This window comes from Rhinoderma darwinii, chromosome 10 (genome assembly GCF_050947455.1).
Source record: "Rhinoderma darwinii isolate aRhiDar2 chromosome 10, aRhiDar2.hap1, whole genome shotgun sequence".
NCBI lineage: Eukaryota > Metazoa > Chordata > Amphibia > Anura > Rhinodermatidae > Rhinoderma > Rhinoderma darwinii.
In genome coordinates this window covers 89103464-89126792 of record NC_134696.1, presented here as the reverse complement: position 1 = coordinate 89126792, position 23329 = coordinate 89103464, and the positions used below count along the sequence as shown (strand labels likewise).

The window sequence follows — 23329 nt, the reverse complement described above, 5'->3', positions numbered from 1 at the left end:
TCTTAGGACACTTTACTCGGGGCACTGTTTTTGGGAGCACTCTGGCTTGCACTGTTAAAGAGGGCAATGTTAATGGGGGCACTCTCTACCTTGCACTGTTAATACACGCCAGCATCTGACTTGCACTGTAAATATGGACATATGGGGGCACTCTCTGGTAGTTGTTACGGGTTTTTTAGGGTACGGATTAACTACCTGAAACCTGTTCTTAAAAATAATGATCTATACAAACACGTTTATTAAAACGATGGGAACAATTTTAAAAATCAATGTTAAAAATGTTAAAAGCAATCCTTATAACCATGGCATTATCATTAACGTGCTATGAGGTAACAATAACAGCAGTCAAAAAGAAAAATGGCTGACATGATATAAATTAAATGAGCATTTTCAGCATAAATGCACAAAGTATTGTTATGGTCACATTCAATCATTGGGTCACATGCTTGTTCAAATCAGCCATATTTGAGTATGTTGAGTTTTTGTAATGATACCAGTGATTTTACTTTAGATTTCAGAATATGCCCAACCACCCACAGGAAAGATGTCAGATAGACATTCATTTATTTTACTGCCCCGTTTCCTACCAATCCCTAGTGTCTTTACTTCTTATACATGCCCCCCATTTCTATCCACCCCATTCCCTCCATACATGTACAATCCTCAATGAAGGGTCAGCTGGCCACCCTACCACTTATCTGGAGTAGATCCGCCAGTCCCTGCCACTCCTCTCCCAGCACCATCCCATCCATATATACAGTATACACTGCTGCCCGAAGCCCCCTCTCTTCAATCAGGGTAGTACCGATTGGCTAGATATTATACTAAAGAGCATTTCTCATCATACCTACACCTACAGAATTATAAGCAACGTTAAATTGGTTATACGAACAAATTTAAAGATAGAGTACTTTCTTTTTTTTTTTTTGCTATGTGCAACAGACTAGTTTTCGTGTTAAAATTTTGGTAAATAAGAAAATGCTGAGAATAATTGTTGAAACAAGTCTGGAAACAGTTGATCCCATGGACATCAGATGAACTCGGCCAAACCTGCTGATTTCACCGGGACCGGTCGACTATCTAATGGGTATAGGGGTGTCCTGACTTTGGCAGATGTCGGGGAAAAGATGGATCGGGCATGTTGGCGCTTGGCTGACAGCTATCTAAGATGTATGGCCACCTTTAGTCCTCTTTTGGGTTTTTGAGAATCTAAATTTTTTTGTAAAATCCTCAGAAAAGCCAATTTCTATTTTTGAAACAGTACATCAAGGATTAAGTTTCATCACGTTGATCGTCTTTTGTCTGCATGCAGTTTATAAAATTCCAGAGGAAATGCAGATTTGCCGGTCATCTAAGTACACTCCATCCTTTCCTCAAACTCTTTAAGAAAACTCAGCAGATCACTCGTACTGTTCAGAGACAGAGAGTCGGAAATTTGCAGGTTGACTTCACTGCTACGCAGCGACGAGGCTCCAGTGTTGTAGCTTAGCTCATGAAGCATTTGCATTGAGACTGGCGTGATCTAAAATAATACAGGATAATGTATGAAAATGTAAAGGACATATTCTAGAAAAGTAGTTTGGTTAGTTAATTTAAAAAACATCCCCCCAGAAAGACATAAAAAGAAATAAATATAGTTACTCAGTTCCCTTCTGTCAAGTTGTTAATAATTGTATTTGGCCGCTACCTATAGGGGTGGTCCAGGATTAGAAAAAAATAGCTGCTTTCTTTCAAAAACAGTGCTACACCTGTTCACAGGTTGCATTAGGAATTGCAGTTTAGCCCTATTCACTACAATGGAGCTGAGCTGCAATACCAGACACAGCCTATTGATAGGAGTGGAGCTGTTTCTGGAAGAAAACAGTCATGTTTTTCTAATCCTGGGCAACTCCTTCAAGTTCAGGCGTTAGATCACACTGACTGTCTACAGGAGTGCAGTTAAACTGCATACACATTACAAGAAGAAAAAAAACTAAATTAAAAAAATGATCATTAGCTCCAAATTAGTACAAGTTTAGTAAAGGAAAGTAATGGTGGACATTCCCTTTAAATTAAACTAAGGTTGTGGAGCTCATGTACAGAAATTGTAACAGACTGTAGATTTCATGGGTAGGAAACTCACTTGCACCATAATGAACTTCTTTTTCCATGTTCTTTCATCCGGCCACAATTCCCCCAAACAAATCCAAATGGAATACTGAGGAGATTCCTTCCGCTTTTGTTCTATGAACTCAATCAATTCTGAAGAGAAGAAGACAAATATTGTAAAAAATTGAATCTAGTAACAATGGACACCATTGCAGCTACCAGGAGGTTGATGCTTTGCTTCCATGGTGTGGCATAACCAGGCAACATAATCAGGACTCTCAGAATACTGGGTGACAACCCTTCCTGGAGCTGTAATGGTGACCATATTGGTTGTTACCCAACTTTTTCCGACACAGATGTAACTAAACCTAAATAGGATTTCAGGTCCGGTACCAGTTCCAACAAAATGAACAAGTTTCCACCAGTTGGACCCAATCATTTAGTAAGACACACATACTTGTACTATGTGGTCACCTTGAAGAGGTTTTCCAGTCCCTAAAAATTGATGGCCTATCCTCAAGATAGACTCCTGGGACCTCCGCCGATCAGCTGTTTTGAAGGGCGTGCAGCGCTTATACGAGCGCTGCTTCCCCTTCATTTCTACTTGCTCACTGTAAATCGTCGATATAGCGGCGATTCACAGGTATTGCAGCCTTCTTCTCCCAATGAAGTGAATAGGAGAAAAGGCTGCAATACCTGTGAATCACCGCTAAATGTGTGTCGATGATTCACAGTGAGCAAGTACGAATGAAGGGGAAGCAGCGGTCGTATGAACACTGCACCCCCTTCAAAACAGCTGATCGGCAAAGGTCCCTGGAGTTGGACTCCGACCGATCAGCTATTGATGGCCTATCCTGAGGATAGGCCATCAGTGTTTAGGGACTGGAAAACCCCTCTAAAGCCATATTCATGAAAAAGTTTCAAGGCCATACCTTTGACAAACTGTTGAAAGTTATACAGAACACAGTAGTCCATTTTGTCTATAGGATTGGGTTGAGATATGGTTGGCATGTCCGTCATTGTCCAGAAGCTCCTGCACTTGCCCAGCCTCTTAGCACAAATCGCGCCATTTCGCACTTCCACCACTGTGCCCTGTTGCAGGTTCTCTAGAAGTTTATTTATTTCACCAGCTACTTTCTGGTCATGTATTGCGGTTGGTGGTGGCAGTGTCACATCTTCTAAATAACTTTCGGGATAGGGTTGTTTTCTTGAAGTGATGTGGAAGCCATTGGGGTTTTTTACCAAGGTTTTCTTCACTGGAGTTCCACGATAATAAATCTGGACTTCAAATTCTGTTTCTATAGGAAAAAAATGAAATTAAATTGAGGTGTTGCTAAAATGAGGCTTAATTTCCAGCCTTAAAGGCAGCTACCAAGGAGCCCTTGACAATTGGGGCCCAATTCAGGTAAGCTGCCTCCCCCTCTCCACAATTGCAGAATTGGGGGTAGTAAATAGGCATGTCATGCCACTCTACTCACCAATAAGGGACAAGAAGGAAGTCGGAGGAATATCCGGTCTTGAGATGTCGGAATGTGATGGTTTGACCGGCACCAGTAGGGGACCACATTTTGATTTTTGTTCTGCTCATATATCTCTGATTATAGGCTTACCAAAATCTTATTACTATAATGCCGATTTATATACATTCATGATATAACCTTATAGCCCCTTAAACTGACATGCAAATAATTTGGGCAATATGACAGGTAACAATAAAACACTTAAAAATGTCAAAAAGTACAAAAATATTTATATCATTCCTGCACTGCCTCTACCTTGCTGTTTACATTTGATATGTCACATTACCTTAACGTGGCTGTCTTATACGCCACTGCTAGATGGGACATCACCGTAGACAAAAGGTCATCTTGGCAAGCATTGGCCATGGTGATCAGGTGACCTTATTTGGATGTCACATTACGACATTCTTGGTGTAAACAGAGAGCACTGGGGTTCGTCAGGCAGTGGCGTCATGGAAATGTTACTAGGGCTTAGGAGCTTACTACATACTGGGGCAGGTTTACTTTTGTTGTTGCACCAGATTTCTGGCCTAAGTTGGCCCTTTTTTTACCCAAATCAATTAAGACAAATTTATTATTGATATGCGCCAAAAAGAAAAGATATTTTGGCCTCAATAGACACTTTTCAAAAGTATCTATAAAAGGAGGTGTGGCCTAGCAGAAGAGGCGTGGCTTAAAATGCCCCAATGTGCGCCAAGATTCTGGTGCAAATGACTGATGTAAACTAAGCCAACCAAGAGGTGGTATAAGGAAGAGAAAAGCGTCTAATACGTCTAGCGAGATGCACCAAATTTATCATATAGCGTGCACCACTTGGATAAATTTAGCGCATCTTCTGACTGCCTTGTATAAGTTTATGCGTTCTAAATGTTAGTCAGTACTAGTAAATCTGCCCCGCTGTGTTATTATTTAGTCCAATGTATAAACTGTATGCAGTAAAATCGAAAGCTCCCTCTAGTGGCTGCTGCATAAGAATAAGAAATAAAAGTTACCAAAGGTTTTGTTTGGAAAAAACTGGTTCAGTAAATTTTGTTGAACTGATTCCTGTGTATCAGCTGGAATGCTTTGAACTTGTCCTGTAAATATAGAGAAGAGGAAGAAACGTCATTAAAACGGTAAAACTGAGAAGTATATACTGCTATGGTTACTATAGGAGCAGAAAATGTATAGTACACAGCTTATAAAAGTGTTAGTGCAGACTGGACAGGTGTGGCATTGAATAGAGTTTTATTAAGTGTTGTAGAGATGTGAGATTTCTAGGACTTGCTGATTTCTTTCAGACTGCAGGATGGTCCAACGTTTATGAATAGAGCTGTCATTATCAAAAACTCATATGTATAAAATGTTTCTGGAGGTTATATAAAAATAAAGGTTATATAAAATAAAAAAAATAACAAATTTTCATTCCAAAAACAGCGCCATCATGGGGCTAGTCTGGTATTGCACTTGAATGGGGCTGTAATACCAGACACAGCCCATACATAAAAGTGGCGCTGTTTCTGAAACAAAAAAAAACAAAACAACAAATAATAAAATTGACTTGGAAGAATGTTTAACAGCTTGGCAGGAGAGGACAATTCCACACAAACGACATATATGAAGAGACCGACGTCCTGAGGTAAGAAGAATGCTGATATTCTGGTTTTACTGGGTAAAGTTCACAAACTCTGAGGAATACAGGATCCTTCTCCGTGAGACCCCCTAAGGACCATGTCAGAGCATGTGATAAGCAGAACCTTTTTTTTCCCCTAACTTTTGCCCCCTCCCCCCGTCTTCTATCTGCCCCCTCTGCTTTATTTATCCTTATGTTGTGTTATATCCTGGGAATACAATTTGAGGCTAGTGGTAAAGAACCCTTTAGTTATTCACCTATATTTTTTATTTCTTTTCAATTCATCATTGTGGATGAGATTTGTTAATTCTCACCCACTTTGCTGCTACTGTCTTTCCGTCCGGAAAATACACAGCAATTCCATTACATGTGGACAAGCCCTTATACATCCCAGTGTAATACCCATATAATTACACATATTTCATCCCTCTTCAGGTTTCAAAGTCCCTCAGTTGTACTATACATCGTACTCAGCCAGAAGTGTCATGCGAAATGTCCCTAAAGCGTACCTAACTTTTCAGAATAACGTGTCATATGTGTGTACATTAAGAATAACACTATTTCTGGCCATTATATGATTTGTATATGGCATTATTTAGCAATTTTCCCCTCTGTAGGCTCTATGTCTAATTTTCCGTTTTCTCAGAGCTAGTGGGTGGAGCCTAACTGCTATCATGTCTGCCATACACAGCACACATAGAAGAGAAAATATTGCGCCCCAATCTCTTTGTAGCACAACTTCAGAAGCAGCAACAGCATAGAGGAGATTATACAGCAGTAATGAGCAGTGTAGCTGTGAATCTAGCTTTATATAACACTTACTAAAATCTGCAGCAGTGTCTCTGTGTCTCTCTACCTTTCTCTTTCTGCTCTTGCTCCCACCTCCCCTTGCCCTCTTATAGACTTCGGTTTGTGCTCCACAGAATATCTTGTTAAAAGTGGTTACAAATGTGAATATTACAAAAGGGGGCGCCTCAAGGACATATATTTACTACTCATTTTAATAGGAGGGATGATCCTAAATATTGTGCTTACCAGATGGGTCTTCATAAACTGAATGTGGCGAGTGGTTCTGGCCTACAGAACTGGCACCAGCACCAGCCAAATACATATCTGGAGAAGATATGTTATTGTACCAGTCTTGGCCTGGCGTTTCAAGAGGGCTTAGAAAGTCTTCCGCAGCAAGATACAGCTCTAGACAGCAATAAATAGGTACAGTTATTTGCGTGATCTACAATGATTGGGGTCAATCGACAATACTCCTGGAGGGGTCGACGTTGCACTAAATTGTTGGCGATTTTTGAATTGCACTTTTATTCATGTCATCATAGAATCCAACATTACAATTGAACATAAAGTGACTTGTGCATAGTGTATATCATTATCAGTCACTTCACACATATTAGGCATCAATAAAAATACACACTTTCACTTAATAGTGCATGGGATTAACCCCTTAGGGACCAGGTCAATGTTGGCCTTGAAGACCAGCACAATTTTTGGATTTTTCCTCTCGGCATCCCGACAGTCATAACTTCTTTATTTTTTGTTCGACGTAGCTGGGTAAGGCTTTGTTTTTTCGGGATGAATTGTACTTTATGTAGCTGCCATTTTTTGTTTCAAATAACTTAGCATTTTATTTCTATTAATTTCTAAAAATGCAGAAAAAAGCAATTCCGCTGCAGTTTTTTGTTTTTTTTCAAAAGATAGTTTTTTTCTAACACAAATGCAAGAGAAAATATTACATAAGTTATTAATATCATTGTACAAAGTACATAACAGCCATCTTTGAGAGAGCAAATTTCCCTTAGGCCCCCTGCACACGACTATATTTTTCATCCGTAATTACGGACCCATTCCTTTCTATGGGCTACAGACACCTTTCCGTATTTTTACGGATGGGTGTCCGTGCCATAGAAATGATAGAACATTGTCCTTTTTTTGGCCGTAATTACGGCTCGGACTCCCCATAGAAGTCTATGGGCGCTTCCGTAATTATGAATGGCTACGGACGTTCATCCGTAGCCGTACGTAATTACGGAAGCATTGCTATGCCAGGGGATTACCCTAGATTCCTCCCTGTTTTTTTGTGGACCCGTAAATACGGATGCATTATGGACTGTATTTATGGACACACTTCCGTATATATGCAGATGATTTACGGATGAACATAAATGACTACTGATCTGTATTTACGGACAGTCTTTACGGATGGATGAAAAATACGTCGCGTGCATGGGGCCTTATGAGTAGTGGTTATGGCATTAAGGGGTTAAAATCAACTTGGGGAAGGGCATCAGCGGGCAAAAGTTAAAGTTTGGTCATTGTCAACGGGCACATGCGTTTTTAGTGTTATCTCTTGAAGGTATTAGATTAATTCTAGTGAAATATCACAGATAAATGTTTAAGTGGATTGATGTTTTGGAATATTTATGTGGATGTTGTGAGAGGTGTAAGTGGCCGCCGAGTATATAATAGCAAATGAAAAGACAATAATAATAAAAAATAGCACTGGGGATAAGGGGAGGGAATTTAAATGATTTTATTAATAATTTTATTTGAATTATTTAAGATTTTTTTTTTATAACATACACGGATCATCACAAATGATGTTATAAGGTATTGGCCTTGATTGCATCGCAGGGATTTCCTGTGACAAGATCAAAGAGTGGCCCCCTCTCTCCCCCTTTAAATGCCATGATCAGCTTAGGCTGGGTTCACACAACCTATTTTCAGACGTAAACGAGGCGTATTATGCCTCGTTTTCCGTCTGAAAATAGGGTTGCAATACGTCGGCAAACATCTGCCCATTCATTTGAATGGGTTTGCCGACGTACTGTGCAGACGACCTGTCATTTACGCGTCATCGTTTGACAGCTGTCAAACGACGACGCGTAATTTGACTGCCTCGGCAAACACTTCTTTGCAACGTAATTTGAGCCGTTCTTCATTGAAGTCAATGAAGAGCAGCTCAAGATTACAAACGTCAAAGACGCCTCGCATAATACGAGGAGGAGCTTTTACGTCTGAAACGAGGCAGCTGTTTTCTCCTGAAAACAGTCTGTCTTTTCAGACGTAAATGCCACTCATCGTGTGCACATACCCATTCAATGGGTTTTTGGAGAATTTGAGAGAATGTTCAAAATGTGCCGGAGTAGGAACATTCTAACTAACGCCACCCGGCCCGCAAATGCTAAGGGAAAGTTCTTCCATACTTTTTCTTTTTTGTCTATACCTATTAATGAATGGGATCAAATGAAATTATTTGTATTCTTAGATATGTTAATTCCTAAATATCTGAAATTTTAAGGCCTATATTGATCGAATCAATAGGTGTATTATAGGATAGCAACAACGATTTTTCCCAATTTATCATAAATAACCAAAATAAGCAAAAATTTACTTTAAATCAGCACAATAATCATTCAATAGGATTAACACATCATCTGCCTTTAGACTAATTTTGTCTTCTTCGTTCCCCATTGTAAACCCTTTTTTATATTCTGTGAAAGCGGTGGCTTGGTTTCCGTGTCCAGTGGTTTGCGTCTGTATAGCCCTTTAAACCCTTCTTATTTTTTGTTGATTTATTTGGGATAAAACCTGTTTGACCTTTATGGCCAATTGTTGTAATCTTCCCATGCGAGTCTGGTTACCAACACCCGGGCTAGAAGCTTAATATCTGTGTTTATTAATGAAATCGGACGATTAGCGCCCATATTTTGTGTATTTTTATTTGGTTTCAGGAACAATATTATTGTTGTTTCTTCCATAGACGAAGGAAGTTGAGCTGCTGCATCAAAAACCCTCAAAAGTTGTTCCATTAATTCCCCCTTAAACTACTTGCACAGCTCAAAAGGGATCTTGTCCGTTCTGGGTGCCTTCCCATTTGAGGTCTTCATTAAGGCCTTCTCAAGTTCCTCGAGGCTTATCGGGTCTTCTAATCAGTTTCTATCCTCCATAGTTAAAGAGGGTAATTTGACCCCACGGAAATATTTTGTAATGTGAGAGTTTTCTTCACTCAAATTAGTTGTGTCCAGGTTTTCATGAGATTCCAAAAAATATTGTAGGACTCTTTGCGAATCACTCACCAAGGCACTGTCTTGCATCCTAACTTCTGCTGTGCAAATTTATAGTTTTTTTAAATTTTTGACTATATTGGCCAAAACTTTCCCTGGTAATCCAATTTTATTTCTAGAGAATAACAAAAAAATTCTATACCTTTTCAATATTAATGTTATTAAGATTACTCTGTCCCCGTTTCCATCTATCTCTGGTTTCCACGCATGGGTGTGCTGCAAAGTCCACCTCACTTTGATCCAATTACTTCCTTGCCTCCATCTCAACTCTTTATGCCCTTATTTCAGTTTACATATCTCTTTAAAAAAACAAACGAACAAAAAAATCCTTATAAGGCCCTGTTCACACAGCGTTTTTGACACTTTTTTTTATGCGGGAACCGCGTGGCAAACTGCGCCAAAAAATGGCCAAAAATGCCTCCCATTGATTTCAATGGGAGGTAGAGGCGTTTTTTCCCATGAGCGGGAAAAAGAAGCGACATGCCCTATCTTCGGGCGTTTACGTCTCTGCCTTCCCATTGACATTGGAGGCAGAGAAAGCGTATTTAGTGGTGTTTTTGCCCGTGGTGCTCAATGTCCGCTGGTGAAAAACGCAGTGAAAAATGCGGCAAACGGCGTGCAAGCAGATCATAATCTGCCTCAAAATTCTGTCTAGAATTTTCTGCCTGCAACAAAAACTCTGTGTGAACAGGGCCTAAATGCTTTGAAAGCGTCCAATACCCATAGAATTAAGGTTGATGCGAGATTTATTTTAATTAATGATCTCATCTCCTCTGAGATTTTATACTGCCGTTTAATTAAAGTTAGCCATTGAGGTTTAAGTTTGAAGTTCTGGTTTTTCCAGGTTCTTCAAGTGGACTTAGCAAGTCCTCCGCAGCAAGGCACAGATCTAGTCAGCAATAAAAATGGACAGTTATTTGTGTAATCTGCAATGATTGGGTTGAGTAGACAATATTCCTGGAGAGGTTGAGTTTGACGATGCTTTATGTTGTTGGCTGATTTTCCAATTGCTTCTTTTATTTTTAGACCTGCTTTCTCTGCTATTTTATGTAGCTGCCGGTTCAGAGCCCAGTGGGTTTCCCTGTGAAGCATGCCCTCTTTCTTTCCTCATCCATAGTTCTTTGACCTGTGTGTCTGTCTTATTTCTCCTCTATCTTTCATACTGGCTATTATTTCTATGAGAAAATGCAGCTCAGAAGTTTCCTCGGGGATATATAACATGCCGTGTGTGATAAGCAGTTACCACATATGACAGTTACAAGAAGCAAAGAGAGAGAAAAAAAAATACATGACTGCAGAATCTGACTACACTCAAGACTTATTTGTAGTCAGGAGCTATGGACCAGCAGCTGTATCAACCTGGTTCACATAGGACTACATAGGAGCCATATCCACCAAACAGAAGGATGTTTCTAAGGCTAAGTTCACACTAGCGTCAGTATACGTTTACCTCTCCTTCGTCAGAGGAAGAGAGGATCGAAAGATTAAACCGAAATCAACAGTTCCGTTAGAATTATCATTGATTTCAATGGTAATTCTTTTGTTTCAGTTGCTGTCCATTTGTCTTTGTTCGCTAGGTTTCCGTTTTTTTTTTTTACGGAAGCAGAAGTGCAGTCTGCAAAACTTTTGTTTCCGTGAAAAAAAAACCGGAAACCTAGCGAATGGAGACAAACGGAAAGCAACTGAAACAAAAGAATTACCATTGAAATCAATGGTAATTCTAACGGAAATGTTGCTTTCCGTTTAATCTTTCGAGTCTCTCTTCCTCTGATGGAAGAGAGGTAAACGTATACTAACGCCAGTGTGAACTTAGCCTAATCAAGACTATTTGCCAAGTTGCTTCATTTTTTATTGTAGACGCACTGGAGCTTGAAAAAAGGTTGCAAAGGTAGACATAGATGATGATGACCATATAATAGTAGTGGTGATGAAGATGATGATAATAATAATTCTGATAATAAATACATGGCATATTTTATATTGAGATACTGTACTTTGCCTAGTTGAGCATTATTTTGCAGTATATTCTATATAACTTATGGCACATAGAAAAACATTGGCAAAATGATCATTGTATTTACCTTCATCATTATGGGAGATCTGCATCTGTATCAAGCTCTGGGCCAGATTTCTGTCCTGTGAAACACACAAGGATCAGTCTTAGCAATAATGTATAACCATGACCAGTTTTCAAGAGATTGATTGACTAGTTCTGTAATATTGTATATTCTTCAATAGTATTGTCAGCCTGATACAATTCTGGTAGGGCATGTGTGGATTATGGTGTGCCGGCCATAGCGAGGTACGGACTACAGTCGTCTTGGGGACGTTACATTAGGTTTGTTTGTCACATTGCAGAAACAAAAATACAAACCAACTAACCATAGCTATCTGGTTTCCTGGGCTATTCCAGTTGGTTGTGTCAGTAGTTGGACTGATGCTTTCACTCATGTATAAGTCTTCAGAAGACACATCACCTGCGGAGAAAATACTTATTTCATTCTCTATAGATCATTTTGCCCAATGAAACAAAAAGTTTAATTCGTGAGACACTTTTTATTTGGTATTAATCAATCAAAATAATCACATTAACATGATAATCTTAAGCCTATGTACACAATAAACACAATTGACCCATTTACCGTTTGGATCTTCTTTTTCTTTAAAGGAATATGCCATAAATATCTGATAGATGCGGGTCCTAGCCCTGGGACCCACACATTTATCGAGAATGGTGCCCCCCCCCCATTTCGCATGGTGCAGCGGCTGCCAATTCCAGGCGGGGACTAGTGAAGAGGGGGTCTCTCTATTCTGTTGTATGGGAGTTACGGAAACAGCCGAGCAGCGCTCGCTTGGCTGTTTCCGTAATTCCCATTAAATAGAATGGAAAGAGGTCCTCTTCACTAGTCCCCGCCTGGAATTGGCGGGGACTAGAATTCTTGATATACTCGTGGGTTCTCAATATAGGTACAGCCCTCTCTCTACTAGATCCCACCTGTAATCTGCAGATTGCGGCCGCTACTGCAAGCGATATAAGGGTCACGTAACCCCTGCTCTCTATATAGGTGCGGGTCCCAGAGTTGGGATCCACATCTATCAGACATTTGCTATAAATGTCTACATTGGGAACACCCCTTTAAAGTAAAAGGTCATCAGTACTCTGCTAGTCCCAAGACTTTGGTACACGTTGGTTTTCCACAAGTTTATTCTCTGAATGCACTAATGCAGACTAGAGTTATTACTGTGTACCTGGATAAGACTTCAACTAAGGAATTGACATAGTTAAGAGTCAGAAGAAAGAGCTGTTTGTCAGGCAATAGGTCAGCAGCAGCAGGTTGGTGACATGCCAATTCCCATGGCAGAGTTGTAAAGCGGTTCAGGCTGGCATGCTCTATAAATGCTACCCTACTGGCACCAGATGTATATTTATAAAGGATTTGCTATATTTAGATAGGCTGGGAAGTTGGCCTGCCACATCCTTCCAGTATAAAGTTCAGATTGATTGAACTTATAGGTCATTGATGGAGTGTGGCCAGTTGGAGGATGACTGGGCAACCATGAATCTATCCATAGTCTTGCTGGATCACTTAGCGCAAGACTAGTTTTAGGTGGTAGTCCATCGAATTTGCCTGTCCAGCAAGGACATTTACTGGTTGTTAGACCTTCCTCCCTGACATTTACAATGATATATGGCCTTAAATTCCAGACAGTATATTACTGGGGATCTTTAATTTAATTTAATTTTACAGTTGGCTAGAATAGGCAGCTTTATGGAGTAGGAAAGTTGGACTTACCACCAGTAGTATTTCCTCTGATGAGCTCATAAATTTTATGTGGGTCGCTAGAGTCCGAGCTCTGGTCTCTGATCACACGCATTTCGTTTTTACGATTCAGGGCAGAGCGGACATTTCTTTTCCACACTGCTGGGTTAGGTACGTCCTTGCTAGGGTCATAACTGCCACTGGCGATAGCCCAGGCCTAGGAAGATAGAAGATAGTTAGATGCACCTTCACATTCACCCCACTTATTACCATACACCATTTACTATGATTATGTGAATTTCAACCAATTCCATTTCCAAGCACCATCTATTTACGGAGACACTCACTATACACCACCATATTTAGGCTTTATAAAACCAAGTGTAGGGTCATGAATATAATTCCCACAATTAGGCAACAGATTTCTCTAATTGGAGACCCCATATTGACCATGAGAGTCACAGTGGACATGTCAAAGGTTCTTGTATGATCAGAGGTTTTCATTCATCATCAAGCTTGACTTTATTTTCCATGAATCTCAAGAAATTATTAAAATCTGATAGAGTAGTTGCCATTAAAATATCATCTGTTCTTTTCTTCTCGCTGGAAATGTATAATTACCCTCTATCTTGGGATCGAAATAACTTTCTACAGGCCACCTAGTAGACCCAAAGTTATGATCCAGCCCAAATGTTAGTCTTCCAGACTACTAGGACTGTACTCACTTTCTACATTTAATAAATTAATACGTTTAATATTGGTCTTATCAGTTTGAAGAACACACAAAAATGTGGCCACAGACCAAAAATAATTGCTGGGTGTATCTCTTCTGAACATACTACATCACCACACAATTACCTCAAAGATTTTCACATCATCCTCTGATCGGTCCTGCCTCAGACCATGCTTCCATGGTATCCGGAACTGTGTTTGTTCTTTGTTGATCCATATAAGACCAGGATACTTCTGGCTGTTGATCTGGTTGATTAGCCAGGGGACAATACGTGGCTTTTGAGAGCCCATCACCACAATCTTGAAAATACTCTACTGTTCTGTGGTCTGCCAAGAAATGTAGAGTTTTTACATCCCACATGGCAATAATTGGCAAATATACATACACGCAACAAATAAAAGACATATTATAAATTGTTGGATGGATAGAAGTTCATTGAGTTGACAATTAAAACGGGCTATTCTCACCAGTAAAGTGGTTGTCAATTTTGGGCTATCCCTTTTTACTTGAGGGGGGTCACAAAAAAATAAGCTGTTCACTAGGCGCCCTAGCAATCAGCTGTGACCTGGGGAAGAACCTATTAGCAAGTGTTCAATTCCCCTGCAGTGCCACCACAGGGAAAATTAAGCATTACATGCTGTACGGGCTGTCCGTGTAATGTACAGAGGTGTTGGGTCCCCCAGAAGGAGAGACGATTTTTGCAGCCAGTCTCTACTCCAGTTCATTGATGGATGTCCTAAAACAGGGACTGCCCTCTATTAACTTAGAATTCCATAAGATAGTATTTCAAAACTAAAACAGCAAACCTCTTTAACCCCTTCCCGCCACAGCCATTTTCTGAATTTTCATTTTTTCCTCCCCATCTTCCAAAGGCCACAAGTTTTTTATTTTTGCCATCGATAAAGCCATATGAGGGCTTGTTTTTTGCGGGACGAGTTGTAGTTATTCACGGCACCATTTATTAAACCATATAGAGTATTGGGAACCTGGAAAAAACTATTTGTGGGGTGATAGGAAAAAAACTGTGATTCCAAAATCTTTTGAGGGGTTTCGTTTTTTACGGCTTTCACCGTATGGTAAAATTGGCATGTTAACTTTATTCTACCGGTCAATATGATTACGGCAATACCCAATTTATATTGTTTTACTACTTTTACGAGGAAGAAACTAATAGTTAAAAATGTAATTTGTGTTTTGTCACCACATTCTGAGTGCTATAACTTTTTTATTTTTCTGGCAATTAAGCGGTATTAGGGCTATTTTTTTTTTACAGGGCGAGATGTATTTTCTATTGTTACTTTTTGATACATTCTTATTTCATTTTTTTCTAGGATATGAAGTAACCAAAAAAAACTGCGATTCTGGCATGTTAATTTTTTATGGCATTCATCACGCGTTCATCACGCGGGTTAAATAATGGTATATTGTAATAATTCAGACTTTCATAGACGCGGAGATACAAATTTTGTTTTTTACATTACTTTAGAGGAAAAATGAGAAAAGGTTTTGGTTTTTTTAACCTAGGGGACTTGAAGCAGCGATCGCTGGTACAATACATTGCAATATACTTGCAGCATACAGTGCACAATACACTGCAAGTATATCGGCATTTTCACAGGTTCCTGTTAAGCCCTGAGGGCAGGGCTTAACAGGAGATGAAGAAAGGCAGCTCTGGAGGCTTCATTAGGCCCCTGGGATGCCATAACAACCATCAGCATCCCCTAATTGTGTTGCGGGTGGCGACGAGCTGTCAGAGGGGGCCGCCCCCTCTTTTTAATGTCTTACATGCTGCGATCGTGATTAATCGCAGCATCTAAAGGCCCTTTTACACTGGCCGATAAGCAGCTGGTGCAGCGAGCGCCGATCAACGAGACATCGTTGATCGGCGCTCGTTTGCTCCTGTCACACGGAGCTATGGATGGGGACAAGCGGTCGTTACTCCGATCGCTCGTCCCCATACATTAATATCATGTCAGTAGCGCGTCTCCCTGTTTACACATAGAGATGTGCTGCCGACAACGCTAATATTTTACTTTTTTAAAACGATACGACCAGCAGATGATAGAGTTTGCTCGTTCATCTGCTGATCGTTCCCCTGTTTACACAGGGCAATTATCTGCAACAAGCGTTATATGAACGATCGTCTGCCCGATAATCGTGAAGTGTAAACCCCCCTTAAGCCGTTTTTTTGGGGGGGAAATTCATTTTATTTATTTAAAAAGCGACAATACGGAGATTGTAATCACTAACATTGGTCCCTGGACACATTGGGGCTCACAATTTAAATTCTAAATGAACCCATCAGCATGTTTATTCCATGTAGGAGGGGTAAAGGTGATAAATTAGCGGCTTTTAGACACTATTGGGGCATATTACAGAGGGAACAATAGAATCGGGCAGGCGCAAAAATCAGACCTGTTCTCAGAAAAGTGTATAGCAGCCCCCTTAAACGTTACACTGGCTCGCACAGACATATAACTAATGTCTTTGGCTTTCTTATACCGAGACCTGGGAGTGCCTCAAACTCACTCTGTAGTAATGTGTATGTCACAAAATTTGCTCCAGTGGTTGGAAATTTTATCGAAAAATTTCCTAACAAAAAGGCTTAAAGGGAATGTGTTGCCAGAAAAACATGTTTTTTTTTTTTGTTAAACAGTTAGTGTGTAGGTGATTAAACATTGTTCTAATTTTTTTTATTTTTTCTACGAGTCTAATTGGATTAAATTTATAATATTTCCCAGCACTGGTCACTAGATGGAGCAATTCCCAAAATTGCAGCATTGCATGTGGTAAAGCAACCACATTGCTTTATGCTGCAAAATTCGGAAAAAATCCCTCGCTCTAGTGAGCTCTCAGAATCCCCCCCTGCTTTATCCTGGCTAGTGCCGGGAGAAACGAGGGGATTGAACGGTCAAACCTCCTACACTGTGTGTCGCCATTTTTTGAGCTAACACACAGTGTAGAATGTTTACATACACTAGTAAAACAGACTGAAACACGCACATACATAGAAATCACTTACCTGCTCCAGTCGCCGCCGCTCCCTCCGGTCCGTCCGCTCCGTCTGCTGCCGCTGCTCCATGTGCACAAGTCCGGAAGCCGCGACCGGAAGTAGTAATCTTACTGTCCGGCCGCGACTTCCGGTCTACAGGAAAATGGCGCCGGATGGCGCGCATTTCAAATCGGACTGTGAGGGAGCGGCGTACACCAAAGTGGATGGAACGGGCCCCGTTTGCAGTCCCTATGGGACTGGAGCTGCCGTATTCCATGTCTGTATGTGTCGTTAATCGACACATACAGAAATGGAAAAAAAATGGCAGCCCCCATAGGGAAGAAAAAGTGTAAAAATAGAAAAAAGTAACACACAAATACACAAATAAATATAAACGTTTTTAATAAAACCCTAACATAAAACTGATATTAAATTTTTTTTTTGGGTGACACTGTTCCTTTAAGCATGGTCATAGTAAAAAATAATCACTACTGATTGGTGTTCACCATGACCATGTTAGTTGTTAATGGAAACAGAGCCTTTAAAAAGCTATGACCATGACTAAGGACAATTTCTCTCCAAAATATGTCAGTCATGTTACGTTTTTTAGCATGGGAATAATAAAAATAGATTTTACCAGACACTGTGTGCTGGAGCCCCTTCTTTGTTTCTAATACATAAAATATGCACCGTTCAACTATAACATTAAAACCACTGATAGGGAAAGTGAATAGCATTGCTTAGCTAGTTTATAATGGCACAAGTCAAGGGCTGGGATATATTAGGCTGCAGCAAGTAAAGAGTCAGGTCTTGAAGATGAGGTCATTGAAGTAGAAAAAATGGGCGAGTGTAATGATCAGAGTGAATTTGACATGGTTCAAATTTTGATGTCTAGATGACTGGGTCAGAGCATCTCCAAAACGGCAGTTCATGTGTGGTGTTCCTGGTCTGCAGTGGTTGGTACCTACCAAAAGTGGTCCAAGGAAGGAGAACTGGTCAACCTTCCAACAGGGTTATGGGAGCCCAAGGTTTATTGATGCAGGTAGAGAGGGAAGGCAAGACCGTGGTCCGATCATAGAGAAGAGCTACTCTAGCACAAACTACAGCAGTGGGACCTCTAGCGATCAAACACTAGTATTGGTGATAAGTTGTTTTGGATAACACTTTTAAAAGATCTGTTGCTAACGTCTTGGTGCCAAATACCACAGGACACCTTCAGAGGTCTTATGGAGCCCATGCCTCGACGGGTCAGAGCTGTTTTGGCGGCATGAGAGGGACCTACAGAATATTAGGCAGGTGGAATTATTTTTATGGCTGATTGGTTTTAATGTAATAAAATGTATTATTTAATATTAACCCGTTAGTGACCGGCCCATCGTGTTTCTACGTCGCTCACTAACGGGCCTTATTCCGATGCCATAGACTTTTTACGTCGCGGCATCGGAAAAAGTAAACAGAGCAGGGAGCTGTCAAATCTCCCTGCTCTCAGCTGCCAGAGGCAGCTGAGGGCTAGGAGCGTCCCTGCTCTGCCGTGTGAGATCGATATTAGTATCGATCTCACACGTTTAACCCCTCAGATGCGGTGCTCAATAGCGAGCACCGCATCTGAGTGGTTTTGGAGAGAGGGAGGGAGCTCCCTCTCTCCCCCACCGACACCCGGCGATACGATCGCCGAGTGTCTGTGTCTCTATTGGCAGCCGGGGGTCTAATAAAGGCCCCCAGGTCTGCCTGGAGTGAATGCCTGCTAGATCATGCCGCAGGCATGACCTAGCAGATGCCTGTCCGTGTTAAACGGACAGGCAGTAATACACTGCAATACAAAAGTATTGCAGTGTATTATAAATGCGATCGCAGAATCGCATATTATAGTCCCCTAGTGGGACTAGTAAAAAAGTGAAAAAAAAGTTTAATAAAGTTAATTAAAAAAAAAAATGGGAAAAAATATGAAAAACCCAGCTTTTCCCCTTACAAAATGCTTTACTATTAAAAAAACAAAATAAAGTTAAAAAGTTACACATATTTGGTATCGCCGCGTCCGTAACGACCCCGACTATAAATCTATTACATTATTTAACCCGCACGGTGAACGCCGTTAAAAAATAAATAAAAAACTATGGAAAAATTGCTGTTTTCTGTGAATACTGACTTTAAAAAAATGTGATAAAAAGTGATCAAAAAGTTGCATGTACTCCAAAATGGTACCAATAAAAACTACAAGTCGTCCCGCAAAAAAAAAGCCCTCATACAACCGAAAAAATAAAAACGTTACGGCTCTTCAAATATGGAGACACAAAAACAAATAATTTTGAAAAAAAAGCATTTTTACTGTGTAAAAGTAGTAAAACATACAAAAACTATACAAATTTGGTATCGTTGCAATCGTAACAACCCGCTGAATAAAGTTATTGTGTTATTTATACCACACGGTAAACGGCGTAGATTTAGGACGCAAAAAAGAGTGGCAAAATTTCAGATTTTTTTCTATTCCCCCCCAAAAAAAAGTTAATAAAAGTTAATCAATAAATAATATGTACCTAAAAATGGTGCTATTAAAAAATACAACTTGTCCCGCAAAAAACAAGACCTTATACAGCTATGTCGACGCAAAAATGAAAAGGTTATAGCTCTTGGAATGCGATGATGGAAAAACGTAAAAAATGGCCTGGTCATTAAGGTCCAAAATAGGCTGGTCATTAAGGGGTTAAATACAAATAATACAGGGGTGGACATCCCATATGTGCAGCCGGTTGTAGGCAAGGGAGCCCACTGCTACCTTAAAAAAATAATGATGGTTTCTACTGTTTATTATATCACACTATATTATCCTTTCTATCTGTGTTTCACATTTACTGGTCATTGGTAATGTGGTGAGGGATTTTCTGGAGAGTCATAAATGAGGAGGTCTATGTCTAGCGCTCTGTCATCAAATTAGCAGTTGAGAATCAAGGAGGTTGTATACTGTTCTGACACAGGGGTCCTCTGGTGTCCGACTCTGGGTAAATTACTGTGACATCAAAAGTGGTTATCTGTCAGGTAAGCTCTTCCGGCAGGAAAAAAAATGGTGGCATGCTCCATTAGACTCTTTATGTATGGAGGTATTCAGCAATGCTTCTGGGGAAAATATTTCTGTACACACAGAATCTCATTGAGCCTGTGCATGAAGGCTGTATGGCTCCATTCTAAGGAAGCAATGCAGTTTCCTTGCAGGATTTGTGCCTGTGTGTATAAGCCATTTTGTAAACTGCTGTGAAGTCACAAGTATGCTTTAGTCAGGTAATCTGCTGTGACATCACAAGTGGGTTTTCAGGTAATCTGATATGACATCACGAGTGGGATTTAGTCAGGTTTGCTGCTATGACATCACAAGTGGGTTTTAGTCAGGTAATCTGCTGTGACATCACAAGTGGGTTTTAGTCAGGTAATCTGCTGTGACATCACACATGTTTCTGTTTCTGTCCGGTAAGATGCTGTGATATCACTCATATATTTCTGCCAAGTAATCTGCTGTGATGTCACAAATGTGTTTCCATCAGGTAATCTGCTGTGATATAACAAATGAGTTTCGGCAGGGTAATCTGTTGTGATATCACAACTTCGAAAACAAGGAGCTATTCTTGCACAGGGGCCCTCTGGTTTGTGACCGCAATTTAATATAAAATACATTTTCTATTCTATCTATCTATCTATCTATCTATCTATCTATCTATCTATCTATCTATCTATCTATCTATCTATCTATCTATCTATCTATCTATCTCATATCTATCTATCTATCTATCTATCTATCTATCTATCTATCTATCTATCTATCTATCTATCTATCTATCTATCTATCTATCTATCTATCTATCTATCTATCTATCTATCTATCTATCTATCTATCTATCTATCTATCTATCTATCTCTCTCACAACGACTTGCAGCTTCTCCTACTCCAAAAAAAATAAATCATGGACACATCTAATATTTATTCCTGCACTGGTACCCTTTTTTTCCTGACTTTATGGACAGTTGGCAACCGTGACCAAGCAAAGAAAAAAAAGTTTGTCTTAACTCCTTCCAAACCCCTGTATACCTCTTTATAAATAAAACATGCAGAGATTTTTCAATGTTAAAAACATTCAAAGTTAAACCAATGCTTGAAATAGCTTTTCACTTTTGAAAAAATCACCAATACACATAGGTGCCTGTAGTTTTATTGCTGTAGTAAATTAGTATACATCTGTATTCGGCCCCCCCCCCCTCCTGTGGGCACGGTCAGCTAAAGTTTCTGCAATTATGTTTGGCGGTACAGCAGGAGTAGGAGATTCGGCAATCCGTTTGCAAGAGACTGGGTTCCAAACCCCATGGCAATATAATAAGAACTTAACAAATAAGATGAAAAAAGAAATATAAACTTATATTTAAACTTGCAAACGAAAAAGGTCCATATTGGAGATGGGGAAGTTTGTTTTTTAATGTCATTCTATTTTTTTATTTTTTTGCCTATTACTCTGAAATTAATTTGATAGGTAAACATAATAAAAATAAATAATAAAATGTTTATTTCTTTGTTAATGCACATTTTTTTTCTTCTTCATGCCATGGTATGTGTAAATCAATGAATACTTAGCACCTATTAGCAAATAATAAATGATGGTGGAAATTCTTCACCCATCCTTGATAAATATCTAAATTTTTAGAAATCTTTGTGACTTAATAATAATAATAATAATAATAATAATAATTTATATAATGAATATGGACCAAAGCCACTCGAATGAATTTGATATCTAGGCACGGATGTGTAGATTTAGCACCGATCCTTGAGCACCTCCTTGTCATTATAGCAAAATCCACCATTAACATAGATTCATGCTTCGCTATTTTCAGACTATATTTCTCATCAGAAAAAGGAGCAGAATCCATCAGAGGGAATGTAGGAAAACCTTTGAGAATTTTTCACTTTCTCCGTAATAGATCCATTCCAGTTTTTGATGACATTTGTACGGATTTACATGGGCCAAATATGTGACCATGCGAATGTACCGAACATATTCTGGTGGTCATTTGAAGCCAATTGATAGATTATTGCAAATTTTAGTGTAATATGAGGAATATGAGGCACTGAGGAAATTCTCTGGCTTTTATCTATAAAAATATTAGAAATTTGAAATATTTTGTAATATAGGACGGCAGATCTCATGGAGGATATATATACACAAAAAGCTACAGCTTGTATATACACTGTGTACATACAATTGTCCATGTTGTCGTCCAAGATTTATTCTCGAGGTCTGAATGAATGCAAGTTGTAAATTCTAAAGTTTGTAAATGTGAGGATATCCTCCGCTCATTTCAACTAATTCCTTTTTATAAAAACCTGGAGAACCCCTTTTACGTTAAAAGGCCAAAGTGTAACCACATTTATTTACTTATTTATTTTTATACGATTTAATTGAATTTATTTTTTGCAAATATATAACTTTAAATTTTTTTTGTATTTTTGAAGTCCTCTCTATCTTATATATATATATATATCTTTTTTTTCTTCTTTATTGCAGTCACCACATGGTTAACTCACTTTTTTTTTTATATATTTTTTCATTTTACATGTAAATTCACACCATGACAAATATGGGATGAAACATTTTTAATTTCAATGTGTGGTTTTCACACCTATTTTTGCAATGCCCTTTCTCTTGCGTTCTTCTGGGAAAAAAGTATCAAAAAATCCCACACACTTGTGTCGTTTACATGCGTTGACAACACATTGCGATTGTATAGTAAATTTCCCGGTGTGAACATGGATAACGCTGGCCATACTTTGGTCAATTTCAAAGTTTTTCACTATTTAGATGCTGGTTAAAGTTTCTTAAAAGGTCATAGATTGCGATCATTTTTCTCACTTTTACAAATATACTTTATGTGTATTGAAGTACCTAAACTTTTTGGTAAAATCGTAGAATTTGATCAATAATTACGGAGAAAAATCAAACACAGGTCATTAGACTCTTAGGCCCCCTCATATATATTCGATGATCCGGACAGATGGAGGCCTAGGGATACGATGGTGTGTACATCGTGAGCTTTTCACGATGTATACGCCAAACATAGTGTGAACAGAATGATTGAACAGGTTTTATTAGAGCTGATCATTCTAATAACCTAAACGAAAGAATAATCAGAACCACGGCCTTTCAGACCGTATCGGTAACAATGGCCGCTTTATGCATAGACGCCATAACTCCTCCATATTATATAGCCACATTTTGCAGAGACATTTTCTCCGACAGAACCGGTCTACATAAAACCTGATTTTACAAGTCTCCAGGTTCATAGCTATCCAGCTGACACTTTCTAAGGAAATTTAATAAGAGCGAGTGTACCGGCTGTGTGTGCCCGGATTTGTAGCATTCCTCCATCTTGTCTAGACCCCTCAGGTATAATTATATAAAAACGACATGATAATATACCACCACTCACCTTTCCTATAGATCTCAGTGCTGCTTTCAATGGCTTCAGCTCTCGCAACTAGTTTCAGTTTCAATTACTGAAAATCCCTTCC

The 23329-nt window shown here is 39.4% G+C and overlaps 1 protein-coding gene across 1 annotated transcript; it reads right to left on the bottom strand.

Annotated features, from left to right (window-relative positions):
- Window positions 1–256: 256 nt before the first annotated feature.
- On the bottom strand, window positions 257–23329 carry LOC142661548 (interferon regulatory factor 3-like). The gene is made up of 10 exons (XM_075838965.1): window positions 23248–23329; window positions 13916–14116; window positions 13091–13274; window positions 11679–11773; window positions 11378–11432; window positions 6256–6414; window positions 4601–4684; window positions 3021–3386; window positions 2123–2241; window positions 257–1522 (listed from the first exon to the last, which is right to left on the bottom strand). Exons 2-10 carry the CDS (start codon window positions 14078–14080, stop codon window positions 1352–1354), a joined length of 1398 nt encoding a protein of 465 aa, XP_075695080.1. The 5' UTR covers window positions 14081–14116; window positions 23248–23329; the 3' UTR covers window positions 257–1351.

What these genes read in the sequence shown, in the direction of transcription:
- LOC142661548 (XM_075838965.1), bottom strand. Translation starts at nt 14,080, where the DNA reads ATGGGCTCTCAAAAGCCACGTATTGTCCCCTGGCTAATCAACCAGATC. An exon ending in TTTTCCAAACAAAACCTTTG is followed by an intron (nt 3,387 to 4,600) that starts GTAACTTTTATT and finishes TTTTTCCTATAG; the next exon opens with AAACAGAATTTGAAGTCCAG. An exon ending in AGAAGTTCATTATGGTGCAA is followed by an intron (nt 1,523 to 2,122) that starts GTGAGTTTCCTA and finishes GTATTATTTTAG; the next exon opens with ATCACGCCAGTCTCAATGCA.